The 27,705-nt window shown below is 40.7% G+C and overlaps 2 protein-coding genes across 2 annotated transcripts in view; both read left to right on the top strand.

Moving 5' to 3' along the window:
• The window catches only part of LOC132401342 (uncharacterized), a 134,251-nt gene that overhangs the window by 96,288 nt on the left and 10,258 nt on the right, over nt 1–27,705 (top strand). The window contains exons 4-6 of the mRNA XM_059983471.1: nt 15,356–15,520; nt 15,640–15,749; nt 21,233–21,348. Of these exons, the coding sequence (XP_059839454.1) occupies nt 15,356–15,520; nt 15,640–15,749; nt 21,233–21,348 (391 nt within the window). The remainder of the gene's footprint in view (nt 1–15,355; nt 15,521–15,639; nt 15,750–21,232; nt 21,349–27,705) is intronic.
• On the top strand, nt 5,359–6,457 carry LOC132400326 (general transcription factor II-I repeat domain-containing protein 2-like). Its single transcript, XM_059981284.1, has 2 exons — nt 5,359–6,293; nt 6,379–6,457. The coding sequence occupies exon 1, from the start codon at nt 5,519–5,521 to the stop codon at nt 6,098–6,100; it is 582 nt and encodes a 193-aa protein (XP_059837267.1). The 5' UTR covers nt 5,359–5,518; the 3' UTR covers nt 6,101–6,293; nt 6,379–6,457.

Here is a 27,705-nt window from a genome sequence, read left to right as displayed (position 1 = left end):
GACTGAAGATAATTTTATCTTTCCAATGACCTTGAAAGCTGGAGTTGGCTCTGATAAGGACATCGAGCAACACCTCCTAATATGTAGTGCAGTTCCACTGATCTGCAAGGAAATCAGCTCAGCTTGCATGTATTTTGAATTCTAAATATTTGAAAATACATTAAAAATCAGAAGGATTAAAGAGAGGAAAATTGCTTTGCTTTTTATATTCTTCAGACCTGCACAAAATAGATTGCACTGTGGCCTCAAATTAAATGTCTTCTGACAAGGGCTTCTGATAGGGGCTTTGCTGTGGTTGAAAAGAGCAGCAAAAAATAACTGAAAATGGAAACTACGGATAACGAAATGGAAGAATTCAAATGTGGCTAAGGTACAGGTGGAAAAAGCAGAGGGTGAAACTTGCTGATAGCATACATTAGTGGGCATTAGGTGAGTACAGGACAATTGTTAAATTTGCATTATTGTGATATATTTAAAATCTGCCTCAAATCACACAATTTTCCCTTCTCCTGGTAGTGAGCTAATAAAGAAAAGAGATCAACTTCACACTTTGACAGTTAAGTAGCTCGTGAAAGAAGGTCTCACAAAAGCCATTGATAAACAGGAGGCAGACATCGGTCACACACATAGGCTGCTTTACAAATTTTAATGATCCACAGATCATTACTACTCTGTGATTGCTTCATATTTCTTTTTAGAAGCCAGATGCAGACAATGGGAAGTGTAATGGCAATACATGAGACATCTTCATGGCTGATTTTGTACATTGCCTTACTCCAGAATCAGATTTTTTTTAATCACTGACATACATTGCGAAATTTGTTGTTTTATGGCAGCAACACAGTGCAATACATAAAAATAACAATAAATAGATAAATAGTGCAAAGGAGTTGATGCCCATTCAGAAATATGATGGCAGAGGGCAGGAAGGTGTTGAATACAGGTGTTCAGGCTCCTGTCCCTTCTGATGGTCGTCACACAAAGAGGTCATGTGAAGGATGGTGAGGGTCTTTAATGATGGATGCTGCATTCTTGAGGCACAGCCTCTTGAAGATGTCCTTGATGGCAGGAACAGTTGAGCTCATGATGGAGCTGGCTGACTTTTCAACCTTCTATGGCTTCTTTGGATCCTGTGCATTGCAGCCTCCATTCCAAGTGGTGATGCAGACAGTCAGAATGCTCTCCAATATGTAGAAATTTGCAAGAGTCTTTGGTGACACACCAAATCTCCTCAAATTCCTAATGAAGTGAAGTCGCTGGCATGCCTTCATCATAATTCCAGCAATGCGTTGGGCCTAGGATAGATCCTCTGGGGTAATGATGCCCTATATCGTGAAACTACTCTACCTTTCCACTGCTGACCCTCAGTGAGGACTGGTGTGTGTTCCTCCTGATGCACCATCAATAACTCTCGGAGACGTGAGGCGAGATAGGCTTTTATTAGCTGGAAGAAAGCACAGTCAGCAGCAAGAGACCATCACACAACATCCTGGAGACTGAGGGAGGAGTAGTGCCTCCAATCGCCTTTATACAGGGGTCTGTGGGAGGAGTCACAGGAACAGTCAGCGGGGGGGGAGGTGTGTCCAGACAGATATATGTAGTTCACCACACCCCTGACTCCCCCTTGCTCAAGGAATCAATGCATTTGTATTGCTGACATTGTGCATCTCAATGAAAACCTCCCAATCTATTTCACTCCTGTAAGCCTCATCACTGCAAAGAGACTCTGCCAACAACAGTCGTGTCATCAGCAAATTCATAGATAGTCTTTTATCAGTGCTTAGTTATGAGTAGAGCAGTGAACTAAGTGCGTGTCCTTAGGTAGGCCTATGTTGAAGTGAAGGATCCTGTTTGCATAGGCAGGCACAGAGGCTCAGGGTTTGAGAGCTTGTTGATTAGTGCTGATGATATTGAATATCGAGCTGTAGTTGATAAACAGCAGCCTAACATAGGTATTGCTGTTGTCCAGGTGCTCCAAAGCCTATTGGAGATCCAGTGAGACTGCATCCACAGTAGATGTGGCAGTGGGCAAATTACAGGGGATTGAATTCCTTATTCAGGCAGGAGTTAAATCCAGCTATGACCCTAAACTCTCGAAGCTCTTCTCAGTGAGTGCTACCCGGTGGTAGTCATTGAGGCAGCTCACCCTGCTCTTCATGGGCACCAGTATTGATTACTGCCCTTTTGAAGTAGGCGGGAATCTCCAACTGCAGCAGTAAGAGATTGATGGTGTACTTGAATAATCCAGCCAGTTGGTCAGCACAAGTTTTAAGCACATCATCGATCGGGGTCTGATACCTTGCGAGAATTCATACTCTTGAATTGGTGTACTGATGTCAGCCTCTAAGACAGAGGTCTCAGGGTCACCAGATGCTCAGAGGGATTCGCACAGGTATAGTTTTATTCTCCCTTTCAAAGTCTGCATACATTTTCTTGAGTTTGTTGTGGAGTGAAGCATCACATCCAGTAACACTGTTAGGTTTTGCCTTAGAGGAAGTATAGAAAAAACAAAAATGTCTCTGCTCTTGTTCTCCATCTCTCTACAGTGTGGTATGTCAACAGTCCCAATTAAGACTTTGTCATTTGAAATACTCAGAACAGAGCAGCTGTTGTCAATTTTCCACTCCATCCCAGTTTCCATGACACATCACATGCACCATCACAATGACACACAGATCCCACTGCTTACAACACTTAGTCATCTCTTGCAGATGACATGATTGTAGAGGTTTGGAACCAATAGCATTCCTTCTAGGATCCTGCTGTAAAATCTCTGCTGAAACTTTGAGTTTAATCAACTGTAGTTTGGTTTAGATTGATAATACAGTAATTCTGTACTCATTGTACTGTGCACAGTATAGCCCCATTTACTGACTTCAGTCTGAATCGGCCTCTATTCCCTTAACTTAATGGACAGTTTTACAGAAGTGGTAGGAATTCAATATTCCTAATGTATTGGTAACACATCCAGGCATTCATTCTAAAGTTTCATGCATCATTTACAGATTTTGCTTAACTGCATGACTAAGAAAAAAAAAGAAAATAACCAATGTAAATAAAAATCAAGATGCTGGAAACCTGCAAAAGGGGGCCTATTTTGTGTTGCAGCATCGTCCTGTTTTGGTTTTGGAAAACAAGTTCTGCTATGCAGCGAAAGGAGGGCAACAGAGACTGAAGAGCAGCTTTCCAAATTTCAGCTTTTCAATTATTTAGTTATCCCTGAATAAAAATCTATACACATGCACATACTGTAGATATTGAACAGATCAATGATATTACCTAAGCTCATAAGCAGATTTTGGCAAAATGTGGAGCTGTAGATTTTAGCAGTATAAATTGGCAAGCCCTGAACCACCTGCCAAGTTGCAGGTAAATGCATCTGTGTCTCAATGTACCTGGTGAGGAAACAGCCTGTACGTTTATTCATTGTCCCTGCTTTACAGGAGAACATTCGGTCTATTCTTTACTAGTTCAATAATTATTTATTTTGGACAGCGTCTAAAGGTTTTGGTAGTATTGTACATGGGAGATACACTGCAGGTCAGGCAGCTAAAACCCCACACCTCCTAAACACAAGCTGACTCTTTCTACTTAGAAGTCACTTTAAATTGTTTCATTTAATTTGTCAAAATCAGCCCCTACAAATATTCTCACTCAGATTTCAATTCAAATAACATCCCAGGTTTCATAACACAATTGATATATAATCATCTACAATAAACTTCTTTAATCACTAAGACTGTAAGATATAGGAGAAGAATTAGACCATTTGGCCCATTAAGCCTGCTCCACCATTTCATCATGGCTGATCCAACTTTACTCTCAGCTCCAAACTCATGCCTTCCCCCTGTCTCCCTTCATGCCCTGACCAATCAAGAATCTGTCAATCTCTGCCTTAAATATACATAACGATTTGGCCTCCACAGCTGCTCATGGCAATGATTTCCACAGATCCACCATTCTCTGGCTAAAGAAATTCCTCCTCATCTCCATTCTAAAAGGACACCCCTCTATTTCTGAGGTTGAGTCCTCTGGTCTTGGAATCTCCCACCACAGGAAACATCCTTTCCACATCCACTCTGTCAAGGCCTTTCACCATTCGATAGGTTTCAATGACGTCACCCATCATTCTTCTAAATTCTGGTGAATTCAGGCCCAGAACCATAAAACATCCTTCATATGACAAGTTGTTCAAACCTGGAATCATTTTTATCTCCTTTGAACACACTCCAGTTTCAGCATATCCTTTCTAAGATAAGGGGCCCAAACTTTGGTTTCTGTTATAGAGTACTTCAGTTTATTTCATATTTATTTACCTGAGTGTTTTTAGAGTAAAGGTAAAATAACTTGACATATTTGAATATCTTATTCATAATTGCACATTCCCATCTATTTTATATCATTAGGGCATGTGTGTGTGAGATAGGTCAGAAAGATCAGGTGCCAATTAACCAAACACAAAATGTGTGTACAAAACATGGCCTTAATGTGAGGTGTTGCTGGGCGCTTGCTCTGCAGAGCCTGCGAATGGAAAAGCCATCAGGACTGTCACAGAGGCTGCTGAGCATGTCTCCAGATGGCTATGGGTCAAGAGGTGAAACCCATGGACCAGTGCTGCTGGGACGCAAGCCAGAGCCTAATCAACCCCGCCTGGGCGAGGGTGTCTGATGTTGAAAGACCCGACGACCCCGGGTCACTTCACTGATGAATTGTCCCAGCCTATCCTAGGATGCATCTCAGCATCACGAAGCATTCAGCCGAATAGTCTGCTTGGATGCTTAATTAGCTCTAATGTGGCATGCTTTTGTTGGATGAGTTACTCCAGCTGACCTACTGGGGAGGCTATTGGCTCAGGTGTACTCCATATAACAGGAAGGACACAGAGTACACTGATCATGTCAATGCATACTGCCCGCTCCATGATCCTTAACCTTGCACAGCTGAATATTCTTCAGCATCTCCTTCCATCAGGCTGACCCCCCATGCCTGTTTGGTCTAGGGCGGGGGTCGGCAACCTGCGGCTCCCGAGCCATTTGTGGCTCTTTCACCTCTGTGCTGCGGCTCCCTGTGGCTTTGGGAAATAATTGGTCAGTATTTAATTAAAATGTATTTTATGTTAGTTTGTTAGCTTTTGAAATGTAATTCTAAATTTGAAGATTATGGTGATCTTGTACAATCTAAGTGTGGCTGGCACATCCGAAACGGCTCACAATTAGCCAGCATTCCGGCTAAGGGAGATAGCCTACGGGGGTTTGTGAGTACGCGTCTTTTGCAGCATCTGCGTCCATGGGGGCTGGGTTGAGGGAGGCTTAAAAGCAAGGCTGTTTAGTTCGAATAAAGCTATCTTTGACTGCAGTTTACTGACACCGCTACAACGTGTTTTTATCGCTGGCTGTCCAGACGGAAGGTGCTGAAACGCTTTGTCGCGTGTCTGGAAGAAGTGAAAACTTTCCTGGGCAGCAAAGGGCTCACCTTTCCTGAGCTGGAACAGCCAGAGTGGCTGGAAAAGCTACACTTCATGGTAGACATGACAGCGCACCTGAACACGCTGAACACAGCTCTTCAGGGGAAAGGACGCACAGCCCTGCACATGTTGGAGGATGTTTTGGCATTCGAGCGCAAGTTGACGTTGCTTGCCAGAGATTTACAGAAAGGCACTTTGTCTCACTTCCCCAATTTGAGAGAGTTCAAACAAGGTCACGACATGATAATTTCGGAGTATTTACATTCTGCAATCATCGCAATGCAAACATCGTTTGGGAAACGCTTCTGTGAGTTCAGAGAGGAAAAAAACACATTATCCTTCCCGGTCACTCCCTTAAGCATCGATCCTTCCCTACTGAATACGACTGCATTGGCAGGTGTGAGTCAACCTGATCTTGAGATGGAACTGGCCGACATAGCCGACAAAGACATATGGGTGTCCAAGTTTAGACGCTTGACAGCAGACCTTGAAGATGTTGCCCGTCAGAAGGCCGTTCTTGCTCAGAAACACAAATGGAGTGATATTGAAAACCTTCTAAAACCGGACAAACTTGTGTTCGAAACATGGAATGCTATGCCCGACATTTATGTAAACATTAAAAAGTATGCGCTTTGAGTCCTGTCGATCTTTGGATCCACATATGTAAGTGAGCAGGTGTTCTCCAACATGAACTTTATTAAAAACAAACATCGCGCACGCCTCACAGATGACAGCTTGCGATCCTGTGTAAAGATGAAGGTGACGTCATACAGCCCTGATGTGCAGACGCTGTGCGCTGAGGTCCAGGAGCAGAAATCCCATTAACCAAGTATGATAAATATTTTAATTGCCTATTATTTTATGTATATTCATATTTTTTCATTGTTCAGTGAAATAGTCCTTTTATTTTTCAGGCTGACAGCTGGCTGATGTTATTTTTGGTTTGCTGCTGGCGGAAAATTTAAGTTCGGCGTTTTTCATAAATACAAGAAGGACTCAAATAGACATTGAGTATGTTACTTAAAAGTAACTTTCAACCCAACGTCTTTTTTTCGGAGTTCAAAATGTTTTTGTTGCATGCAGAAATGTAATTTCGTTTTCTCTGCAGGAGTTCATCAATTTCATAAATGCAACACATTATAGTTTGTTTATACATAGCATAAAGGCAAAAAAAAACGTTGTATGCAGTGTTATTTCATTTTAAATGTCAAACGGGTTTTGCGGCTCCCAGTGTTTTCTTTTCTGTGGGAAACGGGTCCAAGTGGCTCTTTCAGTGGTAAAGGTTGCTGACCCCTGGTCTAGGGAGTCCTAACGAACCTATGTAGACCCCCTTGCAATCCTTCCCTGACGTTTCCTGGCTCTGCTTTAGCTCTGGAGACTCTCTTGGGCCATACCTTGTGGTCAGCGTGAGCTTCCATATTGATTGCTGATTCGAGGTTTCACCTTTAACTCTCACGGCTCTTCCATCCAGAACTCACAGTCTGGATCCAGCTCCAGTGGCCGAGGTAAAGCTTTCTGTAAACAGGAAGGCCATTATGTGTGGGACCTGAACAGGTCCAAGGGAGATCTTTCACTGTCTGCCAAGCCATGCTGCTGGCTCAGCCGGATGAGTCAAACCTGCCAAAATAGTATAAGTATTCAAATTTATATATAAAAAAACAGTTAAACATCAAAGTATATAAATACACACAAAATTAAACATAAATCTAAATTAACTTCAACTGATCTTAGTCCTTCAAGCCATTCCCAAAGAAAACACTGTTTCTGAGCCAGGCCTAACCTAATTGTTTACATGGAATGGAAACTGCTCTTGGCAGACAGGAGAGCTCTACAACAGGTAGTTAAAACTACCCCGTGTATCAACAGGACTGGCCACTCACCATCACGGAGATATATACAGAGAGGTGCTGGAATAATGCCATGTATATCATGAAGGATCCCAGCCACACTGTTTATGGACTATTTCTCAAAATCACATCAGGGAAGAGGCTACGCAGCATCTAGGCCAGGACCACTGGTCTCGAGGCCAGTTACCTCCCTCAAGCCATCAGACTGATCAGCAACTCCATCCTTTAATCCACTCTACCATCCCACCAGCATTACATCCCACTTTCTATACCGTACATACTATTAGTCTGTGTATATAAGCTAATCTTATGTATAAATGGCGGTAGACAACAGTTACTTGTACATTGCGTTTTATAGGAATGCTCTTATATTTATATTTATTGTGTTTTTATGCTTTTTTATACTGCATCAGATCCAGAGTAGCAATTTTCTTGTTCTCCTTTACACAGTGAAGAAGAGTGACAGTAAACTATCTTGAATCAGGACGGTAGCCAAAGCAACTGGCTACAACTTTGAAATTTCTACATGTACACACACATAAAATGAGAGAACACTGGAGGTTTCTCCAAGTGAAGCCTTTGACAATTATAATGTATCTCACACAGAATCCTGCCTGTGACACTGAATCCACTGCAGTGGCAGTGGTTTGAGACAGGACAAAGATGGCAGGGCTCCTTGAATTCGGAGGAATCACTCCTTCACTCAAGCTGAGCAGAGGGAGGAAAAGCCCCTACACTAACTGCTTTAAACATTCTCAACAGAGTTGGCAAAATAAACTTTCATTTGTAAAGAAAACTTAGTACTTAGATCTTGCTGTCTGGATCTCTTTTAATGCCTTGTAGTGAGTCTCTCCTGTGTAATTAATTCATAACAGGGACAACCGTTACCTGTCACTGGAAAACAAACTTTGCAACCCTCTAAGCGACCTCCACCTTCAGCCTCCCCTCGTCTCATCTGGCTCAACCTACCTTTTGTTTTCTTTGTCTGCCACTTGGCTCTGTCTCCCAATTTCACCCTTCCTCCTCATCCACTTGGCTCCACCTGCCCATTATCCTTCTCGTCCTTCTTGGTCCACCTATCACCCTGTCTCACCATGTGTCCTCTACGCTCTGGTCTAGTTACCTTCCCTCTGCACTCTCAGAACTGACCCAGTATCTAGACCTGAAACTCTGTCGTTCCTTTTCCTCCATAGAAGCTGAGTTCATTCAGATTGTTTGTAGCTCCCGATTCCAGCATCTGTAGTCACTTGGGTTCCCAAAGATCAAAAACTATTGATCAAGCTATATCACTGTTTTATTTAAATAACACAGACTCACCTTATTTAGAAGATGGTCACCCCTGCTTATCACACCACTCGGCTTATCTGCAAGGATTATTGACAAGTGTTTTTTAACTGGCCTTTGGAAAGTTGTTGACCTTCAGGAGGATTGACTGTAAAAGTTGCTCTAAGCTTGTAAGCAGCAGATGGCTGTGTTGGCTGATTGACAGACAATGTCACAGGCACTGATTGAGTGGCAGGAATGCTGTGTGTTATCTTGAGAGGTGACGACAGATTCATGCTCCCTGCTACCATTAGCCTGCCTGAGGTGTTAAAGATATCAACAATCTTGGTCATCTGTTGGGTGCATTTCTGGACCACTCTGGCAGCCTACAAAAACCCCTTTCAGATTCAATATCCAGAGCAGTCATAAGAGTATTGTAACTGTTCTTGGCAGCCAATTGAACTTGCAAAACGATTGTCTAAGCTTCTACTGCACAACACTGACCTTCCTGTGCAGCAGAGACTTCAAATATCAGATCCTCCATTCCTCTTGAGCCTGCAGGTGTGCTATAATGGAGTTACTGATGCCTCCCATGCGAGAAAGTATGGGCTGCAGTTTCTGAACAAAACTGTGTACATTTAGGAGAGGACTATGTTGCACTTTTCCATATTTGGCACCAGGGAGGGAGGCATTGAGCACTGCCTAGGTTGGTGGTACACCTGGTGACACCTGAAGATCTCATTGAGACCTATCAAATATTGAATAGGCTAGACAGAGTGGACGTGAAGAAGGTACTTTCTCTAATGGAGAAGTCAAGGACAAGAGGGCACAGCCTCAGAGTACAATGACATCACTTCAGAACAGAGATGAGGAGGAACTTCTTTAGTCAGAGGAAAGTGAATCCATGGGATTCTTTGCCAGAGGCAGCTGTGTATATTTAAAGTGGAGGTTAATAGGTTGTTGATTAGTGACAGTGTCAACAGTTGAGGGGAGATGGCAGGAAAATGGGATTGAGAGAGATAATAAATCAGCTATGATGGAATAATGGACAGATTCATTGGGCAGAATGGTCTAATTCTGCTCCTATGTCTTATAGTCTCATAGGCTAACACTGAGCATGCACACCAGACCTGGACTCCCAGGACTAGCTGGCACAGCTGTCTGTCTCACTGTTTTCACAGGCTTAACCAGTTTAGCCAGAGGGTTCCTTGAGAGAATGCAGACCACTTCCACTTCACTACCTTCACCAAGTTCTCCAGTCCTTCACCCAGCCACCAGCTGCAGCTTCTCTCTCAGCTTCAACCACTCTTTGGTGCCTCCCGAGTCAGTTTGGGTTCTACAGTATCTGCCAGCACTTGTGGTTGCCTCAGGGCTTGCCTTTCATTGAAGAGGCTGGTTTTAAGTGGTGCTGGCTGCTCACAATTTTGGCCTGTTACTGAGGCATGCAGCCAAGTACAGCGTGGTTAGCAGCAACTGCATGCTGACATCATTAAAACAGGCAGGCAGCACAAAGATGTGGACATCGGAAGTAACTGGCATGAGTAAATTATGTGTCCTGATCTCCACATCTGTTTCCAGTGACTATTAAATTGAACCCTTCAGACCTGCTGAGGATTCTGTGTGGGCGGGTAGTTTCTAAGTCTCCGGGGTTTCTGAGAAAAGGGTGAATGTGTTTTCATTCCAATAATATGACCCTGTGTTAACTGCCAAACAGGATGTGGAAGATTATGTCAGCAAAAGAAAATACATAATAAGGTCAAAACCAGAGTAGGTGGAAGGGCTATTAATTATCTGAGTTAAGTCCTGTCTTTCTACATCTGTCTTTCTACACCAATTAAAGCAAATTACTTTTTTTGCGGTGAATGCAGCTAAAGCAAATAAAACTTTCCTCGTGCATGCAAATTTCCCTTTAGCCAGCCTTTGGAAAGGAGGAAACACTCCTCCGGAAACTGTGAACAATCAGCCGCTTACCCACTGCGAAGAGCTGCAGGTACTCCTCAGAATACAGACATTTTTCACGATAATGTCATTGAATCTTTTGGATAAATTTCCTTAATTTCTGAAGCTCTCTTCACTTTGGTGGAAAGCATTTTGTTCTGCACGAAGTATATTGCATTTCTTCTCCCACAGTGCTTTGTGCTTAGAGACCGCCACTTGTTATTGGGATTCTGTGCAAGACAACTTCAAACTTCCCCAGCTGTTCTCCCCGAAGGAATCATAGCAAACTATGGGCATGAAAACTAAGCAGCACATAGCTAACACTTGTCAATCAGATGGGGGTTTACTCAAAGATCTGAATAGTCCTTAATAAAGCAGATGAAAAATAAAAGTTCATTATCAAAGTGTTACCCCAATAAATACATCTTACAAAGGACAGAAATGCAGGAAATGGATATAGTTAAGAGTTTAGTTAGATCAGAATTAACAGCATTTGCCTGAGTTTGATAATAATCTGGGAAAAATCGAGATAGTGACAGCAAGTTGAGGGAGATCATGAAAGGGATGATGGGCCTTCTGATACATTCAAGGCCAGTCGTGGATGGCTTATAAAACATGTACAGCATTTCCCTGAGTTTGATGATGATCCAGAAAAAATTGAGGTGGTGATGGCAAATAATGAGAGAACATGAGAGGGATGATGAACTTTCTGAGAAGCGCTGTCGTCGTTTTGGGCCAAGACCCTTTGTCAGGAGGATCGAAGTCCTGACGAAGGGTCTCGGCCCAAAACGTCGACAGCACTTCTCCCTGTAGATGCTGCCTGGCCTGCTGTGTTCCACCAGCATTTTATGTGTATTGCTTGAATTTCCAGCATCTGCAGATTTCCTCGTGATGAGCTTTCTGATATAATCTGGGTCAGTTGTCCAGCTGATAGCCTTCTTAAAACATATATGGCCACATGATATTCATCCTGCTGGAAAAGGAAGCTGGTGCAGATACTGTGATGGTAGAAAATTATCCCCAGCAGCTGAGTGTATTCTCAAAGAAAGTGACTATTCTCCCATAAAATTTGTAAGTGTCGATGAGACTGTATTCCTTTGGAAGAGCATACCCTCCTGCACACTCATCTTGATGGATGAGAAAACTTCTCCAGGTCATCCAACTGTCCTGATCGAACACTCGGAGAGTTCAAAGGCTCTAAAAAAAACATTGCAAGCCCATCCTGCCGCTGGTGGGCAAAAAAGCCCCAGTGACAACACTACCTTTCTATGATTATGACATTTTGTTCTTCTCCTCTCCATCGCACAATATAAATAGTACGGTGGAGTGACCTGTTGTGAGTAAGCATCTGCTGTCAAGATCTTTAATAATCTTGAAAATATATCTTTAGTCATCATTGACATGGCACCTTGATATAGTAGTGTTTTGACCCCTAATATTTCATCATTGTAACAATGAACCAAGGTGTTATCACTACATTAAGGACTTATACCTTCAGCACTTAATGAGGCCTGTTGTGTAGCAGTGACAAACCTACCGTTTAGGAGACGTGGTTGGTTTGTCACTGCTTTCCAGCATCCCAAAAGACACTGATGTAGTCTGTGGCAACACTGAGATAACCACAGACAATGCCCGTGCCTTTTGTGATGATATAATCTATGCCATAGGATGCTATGTAGAGCTGAGGAACAGACAGACCTTGGTGAACAACAATCTCTGAAGGTAGTTGAAGTATAGAACATAAGAGCTGGGAAGTTATGCTGCAACTGTACAAGTCTTTATGTAGTTAGGCTACTGCATGCATCCCTTGTGTCTCTAGTAGCTTCCTGAAGCCTCAGCCATCAAGCATCCAGTCACAAGTCAAAGGGAAAACCCTCATCATCAATGTCAAAGACTGTCTGAAACTCAGATGAACCACCACCATGATGACCCAGACATGGGTAACAACCCTGCCTCTCACCTCGGCCACCATGACTTCAACGTGCCACCACTTTCAAAGACACAAGAAGATACAAAAACACCGGTTGTGTCTCTGCTCTGCCATTCTGTAAGGCCCTGGCAGATCTAGTTGCAATCTCAATTTTGCACTCCTGACTATCCACAATTTCTTTTCACCTCCATGCCGTAGGTAGACTTCGTTTCTATTGTCCTTTAAGGAATAGAGTTTCAAAGACACGCAACTTTTTTTTTAACCAGGCAAGTCCTTAAGGGGCCAGGTGCTGGATTAGTATTAATAGGTACATGATGGCTGGCACAGACAAAGTGTCTGAAGGTCTTGTGTCTCTGCTGAATGATTCTACTTCAGTGAATGATGCATAACAAAATTAATGGCCAGGGTTTGTGCCTGACATCTGTGAATTTATGAACATGAGAAATCTCCAAGGAGATATTGTCAAGTTGCCAAATAAGGCTGGGTTCAATGAAGTTGAGTTACTGAAATCCCATGGCACAACACTCACAAGTGTGTCTCTGTAAGAGCCCAAACAAGAGAGGTCACAAGAAGAACGAGAAGCCACTGATAAGGAACCTTTACTGTGAAATTTCTTTTAGATCTGTTTTTCTCTACACCAACAAAACAATTGCTTTCTTCAGAGTTGGCATTCTAAATATGGAATACAGCATTAGATGTGGTTGTATGACAGAAAATACTTCCGCTGTGAGGAGCTCTATAAAATGAAAAAAAAATTCCAGATTTCCATCAATAGCTTCTGGAAACAACAACTTGGCAGGTCAAGTGGCATCTGTGGGAAGAAAGGAGCTGTTGACATTTAAGATCCAGATCCTACATCAAGACTCCTCATTGATAGTTCATTTCCTTCCACAAATGCTGCTTGACCTGCTGAATTCCTCTGGTAGATTGCTTATTGCTTCGGAATACAGTATCTCTGATTTCTTTAGTAGTTTCCTGAGGCTTCATTCATCAGCTCTCCAGGCGCAGTCAATGGGTGAACCCACACCATCAGTGTCACAGACTTCATCAAGCTTAGGTTAACCACCAGCATGACGAAACTACCACTGGTGACAACCCACCTCTCTCCTCAGCCACCACTCATCACTTCACTGGCACAAGCAGATACAGTATCACCAACTGTGAGCACGAGTCTGCTGACCTTTCCATAAGATCACGGCAGATCTGGTTGCAATCTCAATTCTGCACTCCTGCCTATCCACAATTGCCGTTCACTCCCTTGCCTATCAAGAAAGGGCCTTAGGTAGACTCTGCTTCCTTTTCCTTACATTTGTCAGAGCTGGGGGAGGTAGTGTGTCTAAGCTCCCACTATGATTAAATGCTTCCAGTGGTATGAGTTTCAAATAGCCTCTGACAACCAAGTCCATCTCCAGGCCTCAGTGTGAGGCTTATTTATTAAGCCTGGTTGAACCAGTTCTACTGACAGGAGAGGGGAAAAGGTGGTATAGTGGTGAAGGTGGGGCTCATCGGCTGTAGTTGGCAGTTCATTTTGGAGAAGGAAGATGCTGATCTCAAACCTCTGCTGCCGTGCAGCTATCCCCACTCATGGGGAAGGGTTTGAGGGTAAATCTTGACAAAACATCCAGAGTCCCTAAAGCAACCCTATGTTGATTTCAATGCTAATTGGAAACTCCTGCGACCTTACTGGTGCCAAATTGTATCTGTCTTTGCCATTCATTTGGAATCATCAACTGCGTGGAGAGGGAGAGCTTGTGCAAGGGCAACAGCTTGCTCTCCGTATCATATTGCCCTGGTTTACATATTGATTGATGGCACAGCTAGAAAGCAACATCCATGGTCAACCCAAACAACAGAGGACCTCCAAGATTTCCAAAGATTCACGTATCAATTTTTTCTTAAACTGGAGTTTTAAACTATGACCTTTGTTGATTCTCCTTTAAGCAAAGCATACTCCTCACATCCTCACGTACTCCTCCCCTCAGGATTTTGTTATGTTGCTTGATGAATACACTGAAAGGGTGCATTATATACAACTCCATTGTCTTAAATTAGAATTGTTAATAGAATGATACCTTATTTTTTCAATTTTTTTGCATATTTTTAAATGCTTAGGTTTTTTAGATGGCAATTCTTGCATTCTGGAACACAACGAAAAGAGTTACATTCAAACCAATGGGCATTACATTCAGTTTACAAGTCTTTACAGAAGAAAATGATTTCTAGGACGTCAATCTTTTTGTGAACTGAGGAATCCCTGCAAATGCAGTTGGAAGAAACTCGTATGGAATATGTATGGACAGGCTTGGGATTTTGTGTCACTATGTAAACCATGAATGGTGTTATTATGAATAAGCTGCCAACATGATGAGAATAGGGAAAAAAATTGAAAATTACTCTTCCTATCATTTCAAATTTGCAAAGTCTAGGGGTAGGTAAGAAATTCCATGGTAGTAATTGGTAGTATAACATAAAATCCCTTTGTGCTAAAATTTGAATGTCAGTAACTTCTCCACAAAGCATCATTGTCCTTAAGATAAATGAAGCTTTAATGAATATTTTAAATTAAAACACAGTCATATTGTAAAACAACATGGAAGTTTATATCTTGTCTTTGTAGTATTTCCAAAAGTTAACTGTTTTCATGCATTCAACTTAAATCAATAGATGAGAGATTTACTGTAAAAGATTCCAGTCCAAATTAATCCAAAGAAAGAATTCTTCGAATCAAATTAATTTGATTGAATTAAAGATGGTGCCTGTGCACAACACTCCTTTGGTTGACATCTTCTGGATAGATCATGAAACCATGTGTTTCACTTTTTTAAGTCTTTTACAATTGTTTTTCATCTTGAATGTGATTCTGGAATTGTTGGAGTTGTGATTTGTAGTTTGAAGATTGTTTGGGTGTTCCAGTGCTCTCCAAAAGGATTCCAGGAGGCAGGGGCAGCATGCAGGCAACTCGTGCAAGAAGGCTGTGGGCCAATGTCTGACTCCACTTCACCCATTGAAGCTTCCATTGGTCACCTATTAAAGCGACGAGAGAGACTGAAACGCTGGCTGCCTACCTTTTTATCTCTGGTGAGATGAGAGGAAGAACATTGCCCAGGTTTTCTGCATTTCGGATGTGGACTTTTTTCAGTCTTATGGGTTTTTTGTATTGTGTTTTCCCCTATATTTCTCGTTTTTTTTGTGTGCAGGGTAGGACGATTTGTGGATCGATCTGGGAGGAAGGATTTGGGGGATTGATGATTGTGCTGCTGTTCTTTCTTGGCTTCATGACTATCTGCAGAAGAAGAATTTCAGAGTTGTATACTTCGATAATAAATTAATCTTTGAAATGCTTAAAGGCTTTTTACAACTTTATCATATCACTGTCATGAAAGCACTTTAGTCTTTATTGAGGTGTAGTTGTTGAGGCTTTGGTCTTTATCAGCATCTGATCTGCAGTGATTAACCGTGGTTAAAATATTCAGATGAGAACTAAAATCACTCAGTCCTACCTTCTCTAACACAACTCTCCGGGTTGCTTATTTCTTTAATGCTCCCATTTTCACTCAGTGAGCAGATGTAATGCTGCTTGTTATATGGAGCAGAAATAATTTTAAAAAATGCAAAATTCAAAGTAAATTTATTATCAAAATATATACGTCACCATATACAACCCCAAGATTCATTTTCTTGTGGGCATACTCAGTAAATTCAAGAAACTTAATAGAATCAATGAAAGACTGGATGGACAAACACTCAGAGTGCAAAAGACTACAAACTGTGCAAATGCAAAAGAAAAAGAAGTACTAAATATATAACAAATATCGAGAACATGAAATGAAGAGTCCTTGAAAGTGAATCCATTAGTTGTGGGAACAGTTCAGTGATGGGATTTGTTCAAGAGCCTGATGGTTGAGGGGTAATAATTGTTCCTCAAACTGGTGGTGTGGGTCCTGGGGCAGATATACCTTCTTCCTGGTGGTATTAGCAAGAAGAGAGCATGTCCTTGATGATGGATGCAGCTTTCCTCTGACAGCACTCAGTGCAGACGTGCTCAGTGGCGGGGCGGGCTTTACTCATGATGGACTGAGCCATATCCACAACCATTTACTTTTATATTTACTTTTCCCCACACATCTATAGAAGTTTGTCAAAATTTTACATATCGATCATCGCAAACTTCTAAAGAAGTAGAAGTTACTTCGAACTTCTGAAACTGAGGCAGAAGGAAGGAATCCATGCTTTCTTCATAATTGTACTTGCATGCTGGGCCCAGGACAGATCCTTGAAATGATGACACTGAGGAATTTAAAGTTGTTAACCTTCTCCATCTCTGATCCCCAATGAGGACTGGCTCTTGGACCTCTGAGTTCCACTTCCTGAGGTCAATAATCAGCTCTTTGTTCTTGCAGACATTGAGAGGCTGTTGATATGACACCACTCAGCCAGATTTGCATCTCCCTCCTACGTGCTGATTCATCACCATCTTTAATTCGGCTTATGACAGCAAACAGAAATATGGAATTGGAGCTAGCCTGTGGTACACCTGTGCTGATGGACATTTTGGAGGAGGTGAATTTGCCAATATGAACTGACTGAGGTTCTCCAGTGAGGAAATCCAGGATCCAATTACACAAGGAGGTATTGAGGCCAAGGTCTTGAAACTTATTGACAGGTTTTGAGGGGATTATGGTATTGATTGCTGAGTTGTCATTGATAACGTGCATCTTGATGCATGCAGCATTGCTGTCCAGGTGTTCCAGGGTTGAGTGGAGAATGAACGAGATGGCATCGGCTCTGGACGTTGTGCTGGTAGGTAAATTGGCGAGGATCCAAGTCGTTTCTCAGACAGGAATGTTCAAACAGCCAACCACTCAAAGAACTTCATCACAGTGGATGAAACTGCTATTGGATGAGAGACATTACCACGTTCTTCTTAGTCCCCGGTATAAATGAAGCCTGCTTGAAGTGGGTGCGTACCTCAGTCCGCTTAAGCAAGAGGTTAAAGATATTGGTGTACACTCCAGATCTCACTCAAAGCATCAGCTACGGTTCCTGCTAATGAAGACAACCAGCTGTGCTCATTGTTTGATTTTTCAGCTGGGAGTCAAATCTCATCCATCTGACCTTTTCTTGTGGGAAAAATCAAACCAGGCCACATTGAACTCAGTTCCCCTAAGACCACCCCTTACAAACATTGGTGGTGATACAGGTGCTTCCAAACCATGTCAGTTCATTAGCAGTATGTCCCAAGACATCAGGAAAAGGTGAAATGGAGAAGTAGGCCTTTGCAGTAGCTTCTTCTCCCTCAGTAAAAATCCCATACACTTGTCATGTTAGTCCATTTTGAACTGAAAAATACAATCAGTGGTCACTTTATTAGGTACACCTGTACACCTGCTCAATAGCCAAAGTGCCAGGCAGCAACTCAATGCACAAAAGCATGCAGACATAGTCACAAAGTTCAGTTATCTCCAGATGGAATTTAAAAAAGGCAAATTGGAAAGTGTTTGATGATTGATGTGGAAGTGTGTTTTCTGACCATTTGGTTTTGGTGGATATTGAGTTGAGTAATAACTTGTGTTCTCTACCTATTAGCTAAGGAAGCAATTACCAGATCGTTAGGAAACAACAAAAGCAAAGCTGTTCCCTGGTGGACAGATGAATGTAAATTTGCTGTGAAGACTTGGAATAAAACTTTTCAGAAAGTTAGGCAGTGTCACTCCTATTTGTCTTCATAAAATATTAAAGAGTTTAAACTATAGTAAGAAAGTTAGTGAGAAGGAAAAAGAAAGTGTATTAGAGAATGGACTGTAATAGTGTTGGAAAAGAGAGCCAGGTAGCAGAAGTTGGGGTGGTGGGGGTGGTTAGAAAACTTGATGCATTACCGGTTTTATACATTGGGAAAAAGGTAACTGTTATTAACTCTAAAGAACAGAATTATTAGCAAAAACATATATCAGTTTGGCAATTTAAAAAAAGTAGCGAGATTTTATGGAGAAACAGTTTTGACCATCAATCCTCAGATTGCAGAGTAAAGAGAATGTTCCTGTTCTTGCTTGGATATTAAGTTTACGGTATCTGAACTTAAAGGACTATTATAGTGCTGGTCAGATATCACCTGATAAAGATGATATTTGTTATAATATGCTTACATGGTTATCGGATTTGAAACTTCTGTTTCTGGAATTTTTTAATATAATATGGGTTGAAGGGCGACTTTCTCCTTCCTGACAGCAGTTTTTATCCAATATTGAAACCTGTTAAGGGTCAATCAGATCCATCCAGTTTTTGACCAATTTAACTAAGCACATGGATGTAAGATAATGGAATGAATAGTTATAGCAAGTCTTTCTTATTTTGTAGAAAATTAGTTATATTCCTATTTGGATTATGTAAAGAGAGAATAATGACCATGGGTTCGGATTTAAGTTTAGAATCTGATATTCATAAGGCACAAGTTAATAAAGGATCAGTGCTAGCACTTTTCTTTGATGTTAAAAAAGTTTATGATGTTTTATGGACACAGGGATTGCTGCAAAGACTCAAGTTATTTGTTTTTTTCTAAAAGGAACGTTACACCCACAATTGATCTCAAACTATATGGTAACTCTCTTAAACAAGAGTCAGTGGTAAAGTTTTTAGTTATGTGGATGGACAGGAGACTAACACGGAAAGTGCATGTGAATAAAATTCCAGAAAAGTATAAAAAAGCCCTTAATGTGCTCAGGTGCTTAGCTGGGTATGACTGGGGCTGCAAGTAGGAGGTCACTTATACAAATGCATATTGCAATAACCAGATCTGTATTTGAGTATGGATGGGTTGTTTATGGGTCAACCTCAGCAGCGGTCTTAAAGCACCTAGATAAGGTTCAAGCTCAAGCATTGAAATTACTTTGTGCAATTAGATCATCCCCAATTTCGGCATTACTGGTAGAAGTGGGTGAATTAACTTTATGTCTACAGCAGTTACAGTTAGCAATAGCTTATTGGGTTAATGTAAGAGAACATAAAGAAGGCAAACCAATATTAGCAACATTAGTAGAGTGCGGAGAGCAATTCATTCGTAAGATCTTCAGTTTTTGCGTGGATGGGAAATGAATGGGCACGAACTTGGATTATTTAATATGGAATATGGTCCCAGTGTATCCTCTTCTGACACTCCTCTATGGATTTTCCTTTAGCCTGCTGTTGATTTAGGCCTTCAAGAAAAGATGAAGACTGATTGTATATCAATGGTGCAGGTAGTTCTACCATAATATGGAAAATATTATGGCAGATGCTATGGTTTCTTGTGTATTTATACGGATGGTTCAAAAGGTCCAGTGACAGGTCATTCAGCTGTTTCTCTTTATATTCTAAAGTTTCAGTTGACTGTTAAGAAAAGAATATCAAAGTATCAGTATTCATGTCTGAAATGGTTGATATCATTTTAGCCTCAGAACGGGTCGAAGAAGTATTAAGTACTTCTCTGCTCTGATTCATTCTCTGTTTGACACCTATTAAAGGAGGTATTTGAAATTGTAGGCCAGACATTTTTCTAGAAATTGGGCAACATGTGTTGAGATTGCAGGGTCTAGACCTGGGTATGCATTTCTTATGGTTCCCTACCCAGGTTGGGCTTGAGGGAAATGAGGTGGCAGACATTCAAGCCAAGCAATCACTTAAAATTAAGGATGTAAATTCAATTGGTCTCTTTGCATAAAGAGGAGGTAAAAGCCATAATTAAAAAGTCTATTTGATTGAAATTGGGAAAGGAAAGGATAGCATCTATATAGAATTCAGAGGATGATAGCAACTCAACAGGAAGATGGATATAACAGGTGGGGAGAAGTTATACTTGGATGTTTATGTACAGGGCTTACTAGGTTAAATAATTCCTTGTTCAGAATTAGTATGCATTATACAGGCATTTGTAAGGAATGTACTTGTCAAGAAATGGTGTGACATGTATTATTTGAATGACAATCCTATGGGGTGCAAAGCAAACATCGAATTGTTTAATTAAGATCACTGCCATCATAATGTATGTAGTGAGTATTTGACTTTGTGATATCATTTGAGATTTTTTGGGGGAAGGAATTAAGGTCTCCACCGTGTCTCTACTCCACACTCCACCTCGGTAGATGGTGGTAATGCATCTTATGTTGGTCTGCCAACCACCATTAAACTTTACAAGGAGAAGAGATTCAGATGTAGTCACACCAAACATCAGAATGGGAAAGAAGTGTGAACTTAATGACTTTGACCGAAGAAAAATCGTTGGTACCAGACGGGATGGTTTGAGAGTCTCAGAAACTGCTGATCTCCTGGTGTTTCCACACACAGAGTTTACGGAGAATGGTGCAAGAAACAAAACAAAAATATCCAGTGAGTGGTAGTTCCGTGGGCAAAAATACTTTGTTAATGACAGAGGTCAAAAGAGAATGGGCAGACTGGGTCAAGCTGACAGGAAGGCAATGGTAATTCAAGTAACGACGCGATACAACAGCGGTGTGCAGGAAAGTATTTCTGAATGCACAACACGTCAAACTTTGAAGTGGATAAGCTACAGCAGCAAAAGACCACAAACATACTCTTGTGGCCACTTTATTAGGTTAAAGAAGGTGCCTAATAAAGTGGCCAATGAATATAGTCTTTTGTATGGGTAATAAACTGGTTGTGTGACATTGTGTTCTGAATATAGTGGGAGTGAATTGGAAAGACATGAAGTTTTTCTGATTGTTTCTTGATAATTTGTAATTTGATTATTGAATGGTAAATGATACAAAATAACAACTAATGATACTTTTATTCCTCCAGGCAAAGAAGCAATGTCAAAGTGAACTCCGAAAACATTCCTCTCACAAAACCCACACAAGCAACTGCGATCCAGGTACAGTTTATCTTAAGTATTCAGACATCCCTTAAAGTTCAAAGTAAGTTTATTATGGAAGTACATATACGGTATGTCACAATGTACAACGTTGAAATTCATTTTCTTGCAGGCATACTCAGTAAATCCATAATAGAGTAATAACCATAATAGGACCCGTGAAAGACCACACCAACTTGGACATTCAACCAATGTGCAAAAGACAAACTGTGCAATAAAAGTAGAAAGAAAGAATAAATAAAATAATAAGCAACAAATATTGAGAATATGAAATGAAGAGACCTTGAAAGTGGGTCCATAGGTTGTAGGAACATTTCTATTGAATTGGCAAGTGAAGTCATCCCCTTTGGACCGTTCTGAATCTAGTACAGTGAAGATTCAACCTTTTCTAATTGGCTGAGCTCTAAAATTGGAATTTTCCTTCAACACCACCCTTTTTGCTTCTTTAAGACATTTCTTAATTTGTCAAAATGACAAACTTTATTTACTTGTCTAGCCTGTATTTCTGTTGGATTTAGCATGTAGTTTTGTCTAATTATGTTCCAGTGAAGGTTTAAGGGCTATTTTATAATGTTAGTGCTATCTAATTGTGAATTGCTGTTGCTGGAAAAATGCTGAGCAGAAGCTGCCATAAAGATAGCAAATTATTTCCATTTGCCTTTGTCCTCCAATGTATGAAACCCCTCTACGTCCATGCCACCACTTCAAGGGAAGTTTACCTTGTGGAAGTCAGGATTATCATTAGAATGCATTTGCTATTGGTGGCATTCATGTCATGTATGTAAACTTGGAACTATCTGAGGGCATCATTCAGAGCTGCAAAATCGTGGCTGTAACAATCGGCAAAATAGTATAGTAGGTTTCATCCATAATTCCTCAGAATTGAAAAATTAGTCTTGATGTCTTCTCACTGCAGCATAACTGCCAGTTTTTGTTTAGCAATATCCAAAGAAAAAAGGCAAGTGAGCAAATAAGCAGTCTTGCTTGTACTACACATATGTAATAGTTGGGAAATGAACACTCATCACATTCTTCTGATGAACAGCCTTCTTCTGTCACTTGCTGTGTATTGTGATGTGGATAAGGGTTAATTAACCTTTAGTTTATTGATCTCACAATGAGATATAAATCATAGCTAACCTTCTTCAATTTTATAAAGTCTAAAGGTTAAAAGTTTTTGCAAACCCTTAAGCAGTCTTTGAGAGGGAGCAAGGGTTCTGCCAGTACAGCAAAATGAAGTTATCTTTGAGATATGAGGTGATTAGACTATCTTGGATCCAAAGTCGACTTGGTAATCGGAGACAGAGGATGAGGCAGAAAACTGTTATCAGACATGTACCACAGGGATCAGTGCTGGGACTCCTACTATTTGTCTTATGGGTACACTGTATATTAATAACTGGGATATGAGTGTTTGATTAGTAAATTTGCAGATGGCACCCAAATTGGTGGTGTTGATAATGGGAAGGATATTCTTAGGTTCCGAATGCATATTGATCGTCTATTAGGTTGGTCACAGGAACTGAATCCTGAGAAGTGTGAGGTGTTGCATTTTGGCAGGTCAAGTAGGGTAAGACATAGTTGAGGAAATGTTGGACTCTAGAGAGTATTGAGGAGCAAATCCATAGATTCCTAAAGTTGGAAGCACACATTGATAAAGGACATTGGCCTTCTCTGTCTGAGGCATGGAATAGGAGAGCATGGAGATCCTGGTACAACTTTATAAATCTTTGGCCATAGCTGGAGATATGTGCATATCTAGATGACACACAGAAGATATAGTCTGATGCTCTTGGGAACACACGGAGCAGATTTACCAAGATGCTACCTCAGATGGAATGTTTCAGTTACAAGGAGAGGCTTGATTGTCAGGGTTTGCTTTTCTTTGTTTGGAGTAGAGAAAGCAAGGGGGTCTTTCACTATAAGTTATACAAAATAATGAGAGCATGGATATATGGGTAGTGAGAAATGTTTCTCATAACATGTATGTCAAACACCAAAAGTGTGTATAAGATAGGAGTAAGAGCACTGAAAATATTTGAACAATTTTGAAGGAGAGTGATATTCTTGAGGCAGGCAGAACTCTGGCTGTAAACATGCTAGATATCACTACGTGGCTCTGCAGTGTACTTGGTCTGACCATCTACAACCCACCAACATCCTTTCTCTTCACACTGCCTCGAAGTACTTATGGCCTGGGCACTGACAAATGTGTGTAATAAAAAATGTAGTTCAAGGGGTCACTAAAATCATCTATTGTTAGGAGCTACATAAATATATATATGTAATTAAGTTCTGGTAAATTTGTACCTTTTCAATTCTCCTCTGTCAATTTTTGTTTGCCTACAAAGAACCTGTGGTGTAATGGTCAGACGTTACACATACAATATGGATCTATCGGTGCTACTCATTCTCCCTCAATCTCCATGACAAATTTTTCACCTCTTTCATCTCTTAAGTTAACCCTATCATGGGCCTCCTATCCACCTTCTGCATCCATGTGTTTCTTTTTATTGCAAAGCTATACAGCAACTGTGGCTCCGCTTGAGTTTTCCTGTGATAAATTTCTGTAGCGGTTAGTGTAACACTGTACAGAACCAGCAGTACGGGTTCAATTCTTGTCACTGTCCGTAAGGAGTTTCTACATTCTACCCATGATCGTGCGGGTTTCCTCCTACATTCCAAAGGCATGCAGCTTAGGGTGATGTGGATGCTGGAGGCATGGCGATACTTGCAGGCTGCTCCCAGCACATCCTCAGACAATGTTGGTCATTAACACATTTTGCTGTTTGTTTTGATATTTTCATGTGCATGTTACAAATAAATCTAATCTTTAACTTTTAAGCTGTTGGCATGTTTAGGTGGCATCTCCATTATTTAATTATGATATTTTGGTTTTGCTGCTTTATTAAAGGAAGACATTGAAGTGAATGTAATTGCATGTGTCCCACAAATGGTTTCTAACACACAACTATGTGTATAGGCTACACATTATTCTGATAACACATGTTTGACTGACAAGAATAATGCATAAAACAGGTGAAAACATGAATGGAACTTTGTGAGTCAAAATTGCTCTTTGCATCATCAAGAGTAGTTTTGAAATGACACGTTTGCACTACATGAATTATAAATTTCTTTCAAGTTTGACCAATAATACAGTATTTTGAAGTATAGTTATGCAAGGATGCACTTCAGGGAATGGAACCCCATTGATACAGTGGAAGTGAATCAACAGCTGATTTAAGTAGCAGCTTTGATCTGTTAGAATCCAGATACATTTTATGATAAACCAAAATCTTCATGCAATATTTATATGATTTTGGGAGCATACTTGTTTACAAATTTATTGGTTGCTATGGCAGTGCAGTTATCTTTGCCAGCAATTACATAAATTCATCTGAAGCTTCATAGTATATTTGCCGACCAGCAATATCAGATTGGAGATTTTGCAAAGAAGATTCTGAGCTGAGGATTTGTATTGTTTTGGGCAGCAGGATTTTAAATTTGTCATGCTAAAAAGAGGTACTTTTCTGTTACTATTATTATTGTTGTTATTATTATTATTATTATTAATTCATTGTGGGTGTGGTTTTAATGGAAGTTCTTAGCAATCAGGACTATTAGTCATGTCAATCACATGGTGACATCATTTTGTTTTGATCTCAACTGCAGAGATGAAAAATACATGAAAAGAAATGTTACTCCATATTTCTCTTAAGGATATGCTTTGGGCAAGAGTGCAACTACTAGAGAAAGAGTAGCCTTTGGATTCCTACCCAAATAATTCACTATAACTTCCTTTTCAACAATATCAGAGGAAAGTATTGCTAATGCAGGACATTTGAAATGAAAGATGAAAATGATAAATACTTGATTTGTTAGAAAACATGTTTGGAGGAATAAAGCGATGATGCAGGTCAATGATCTATTATCAGAATGGGAAATAGTTGGAGGTAATTTAGAAGCATAGAGAATGAAAGGTAAGGCCAGTCATAGACTGAGAGGTGGCAGAGACTGGCCAAAGGATTGGTGGTGTACATTAATGTAGATGATAACTGGACAAATCAAGGATCTAATGAAGAAAGTAGTTCACGGACATCAAAAATAATTTCTAGAGGAAATGCAAATGTGAATAACAGAATCATTGTTTGAAATTATTGAAATTGTTCATGAGTCCATATATTTTAATGTGCCTAGTCCAAAGATGGAAGTGTTGTTACAGGCTTAAGTTAATAAGATAGGACATGGTACTTTATGGTTTTCACAATTGCAAACAAGTATCCGATATGATAGAGGGCAGGGTAACAGGGATCAGGATGTGAATGAGATAGAAGATTAAAGTGATGGTAACGTAATGGTTAGAGAGACACTATTACACATTTTGGCATCGGAGTTCAGAGGTCAGTTCCGATGTCATCTGTAAGGAGTCCATCCATCCTCCCTGTGGATTGCATAGGTTTTCTTCAAGCGGTCCCGTTTCTTCCCACAGTCCAAAGACATGACCTGGTTAATTGGTCATTGTAAATTGCCCCATTACTAGGTTAAGGAGTTGCTGAGTAATATGGTTCAAAGGGTTGGTAGGGTCTATTCCACACTGCATCTCCATTAATAATAAATACGAGTTGGGGGTTGGAATTCTTGGCCTTTCTAGAAGAGTTAGAAATTTTAAAGACTAGAGATAGTTAAAGATTTTACAGAATATACAGGAAAAAAAACTTTTAAGGACTTGAAAGAGATCTGAAAACTACCTTTTAGAACTGGTGTTAAGGCTAAAAGACCTGGGAGATGAGGCACTCAAAACATAAGGCACAAAGCACAGGCACAGGTCTGCAAGCAGATCTGTTTTATCACTGAAGTGTAGGTTGTGAGGATAGTTATGTATGTAATTGCACTGCATCACCCAGAAATGTTAGCAGTGCAACAGTGGAGGAGGTGGAGTCAGACTTCAGGTAATTCTTTAATTTGGATTTAATGTCCCGTTTGGTGCATGTGGCTGCAGGGTTCCTTGTCATCATTGTTTCATTGCTGGCTTGTAACATCGGGAAACAGATTCTCTTGGCTTTTCTTAAGTACAGGTGGGTGTGTCTAATCAGGCAGTGCTGGTCTGTGATCACTCTGGTTTTCCTTTCCACGCATAGTATCACTATAACAAAGTCAACTAAGAATCGCGTGCCAATAAACTTTCAATATTGTGGTTAGCTTGGCAGCATGTATCCCATTTGGGGGTGTTACGTTTGTTGTGCCTTCTTCTTTCAAGAAGTGAAGTCTCCTCTTGCACTGTCAGTCAAAGCAAGGCGTGCTCACTTCTGTCTTCAGATTGAAGTCGTGTGGGTACCAGCAGGCTCCCTGTATTTCTCATGCCACCTGACCTGTCTGGGATCTTCCATACTTTGTTCAAACACTGGGAAACCCACTGGTGCGAGTAATAGGGTTGCAGGCAAAAATAAATACCTAACAGAAAGGTTCAGGAGGGGTAATGGAGAGAAACTGTGTTCATAATGGCCCACATCAGCTTGCCAACTGTGCTACTTTTACAACTGTCCTTCACATTTTTTTGTGAAGTAACCTTTGATACATATTAAGTTGCATAAATTTACCTTAGATTTCCAGGATATACAAATACAGGGAAGGGAATTCAGGCCAATTATACTTAAGCGAACACCCAGCTAGTGCGTCAAGCAGTTTCTCTACCCAATAGAAAATGTATCTCCAAATAAAGTAGGTACAATTTCTGTTTGAATGAGTGCAATTCCCACCATATCAGAATACAAAATACTGATGTTTCATTAAATGATGATTGGCATTAAGGACCCAGTTGCTTCATAGACCTTGTTTGGAAAAGAGAAGTCAATGTCACTCCTAGTCTACCATCTATGTGGCTCTCTTTTTGCCCCATTGATGTTTTGCCTGGCAAACACCAGTTCATGAAGAAGGTCTACCTCCCACAAGCTTCATGTAGGATGAACAGTTTGAGTAGGGTGTAATCCGGGAGGACATTTTGGGATTTGTCAGATTTGCTAGGGTCTAGAGGAGTTGGAATCTGAGGCTTGAAAATATGAACAACGTCTATCAAGGAAAGAGGGAGGTTAGGAAGATCAGGGATGGGACATTTGGCAGCAATAACACTGGAATATGAGATCAGTACTTAATGGTGATGAAGAGCATTTGTTCTGAACAATGACCTTACACACTCAGCCTACATGAATTCAGAAATCAATTACCTTGTCCTTTCTTCCACAACTTTCCTAATAGTTTACTGTTTGCTTCTGCTTCAGAACAAGGGAGGTTGCAGCTGAGGAGGACTTCCCAAACTAGGGATTATACAACATTTTACACCCAGGTCTGAATGAAAGGTCATTGATCAGAAACCTAAATCGTTTGGTTCAGCACAGACCCT

The sequence above is a fragment of the Hypanus sabinus genome, chromosome 10, assembly GCF_030144855.1.
Source record: "Hypanus sabinus isolate sHypSab1 chromosome 10, sHypSab1.hap1, whole genome shotgun sequence".
In the NCBI taxonomy this organism is placed as follows: domain Eukaryota; kingdom Metazoa; phylum Chordata; class Chondrichthyes; order Myliobatiformes; family Dasyatidae; genus Hypanus; species Hypanus sabinus.
This window is presented reverse-complemented; position numbering and strand designations above follow the sequence as displayed.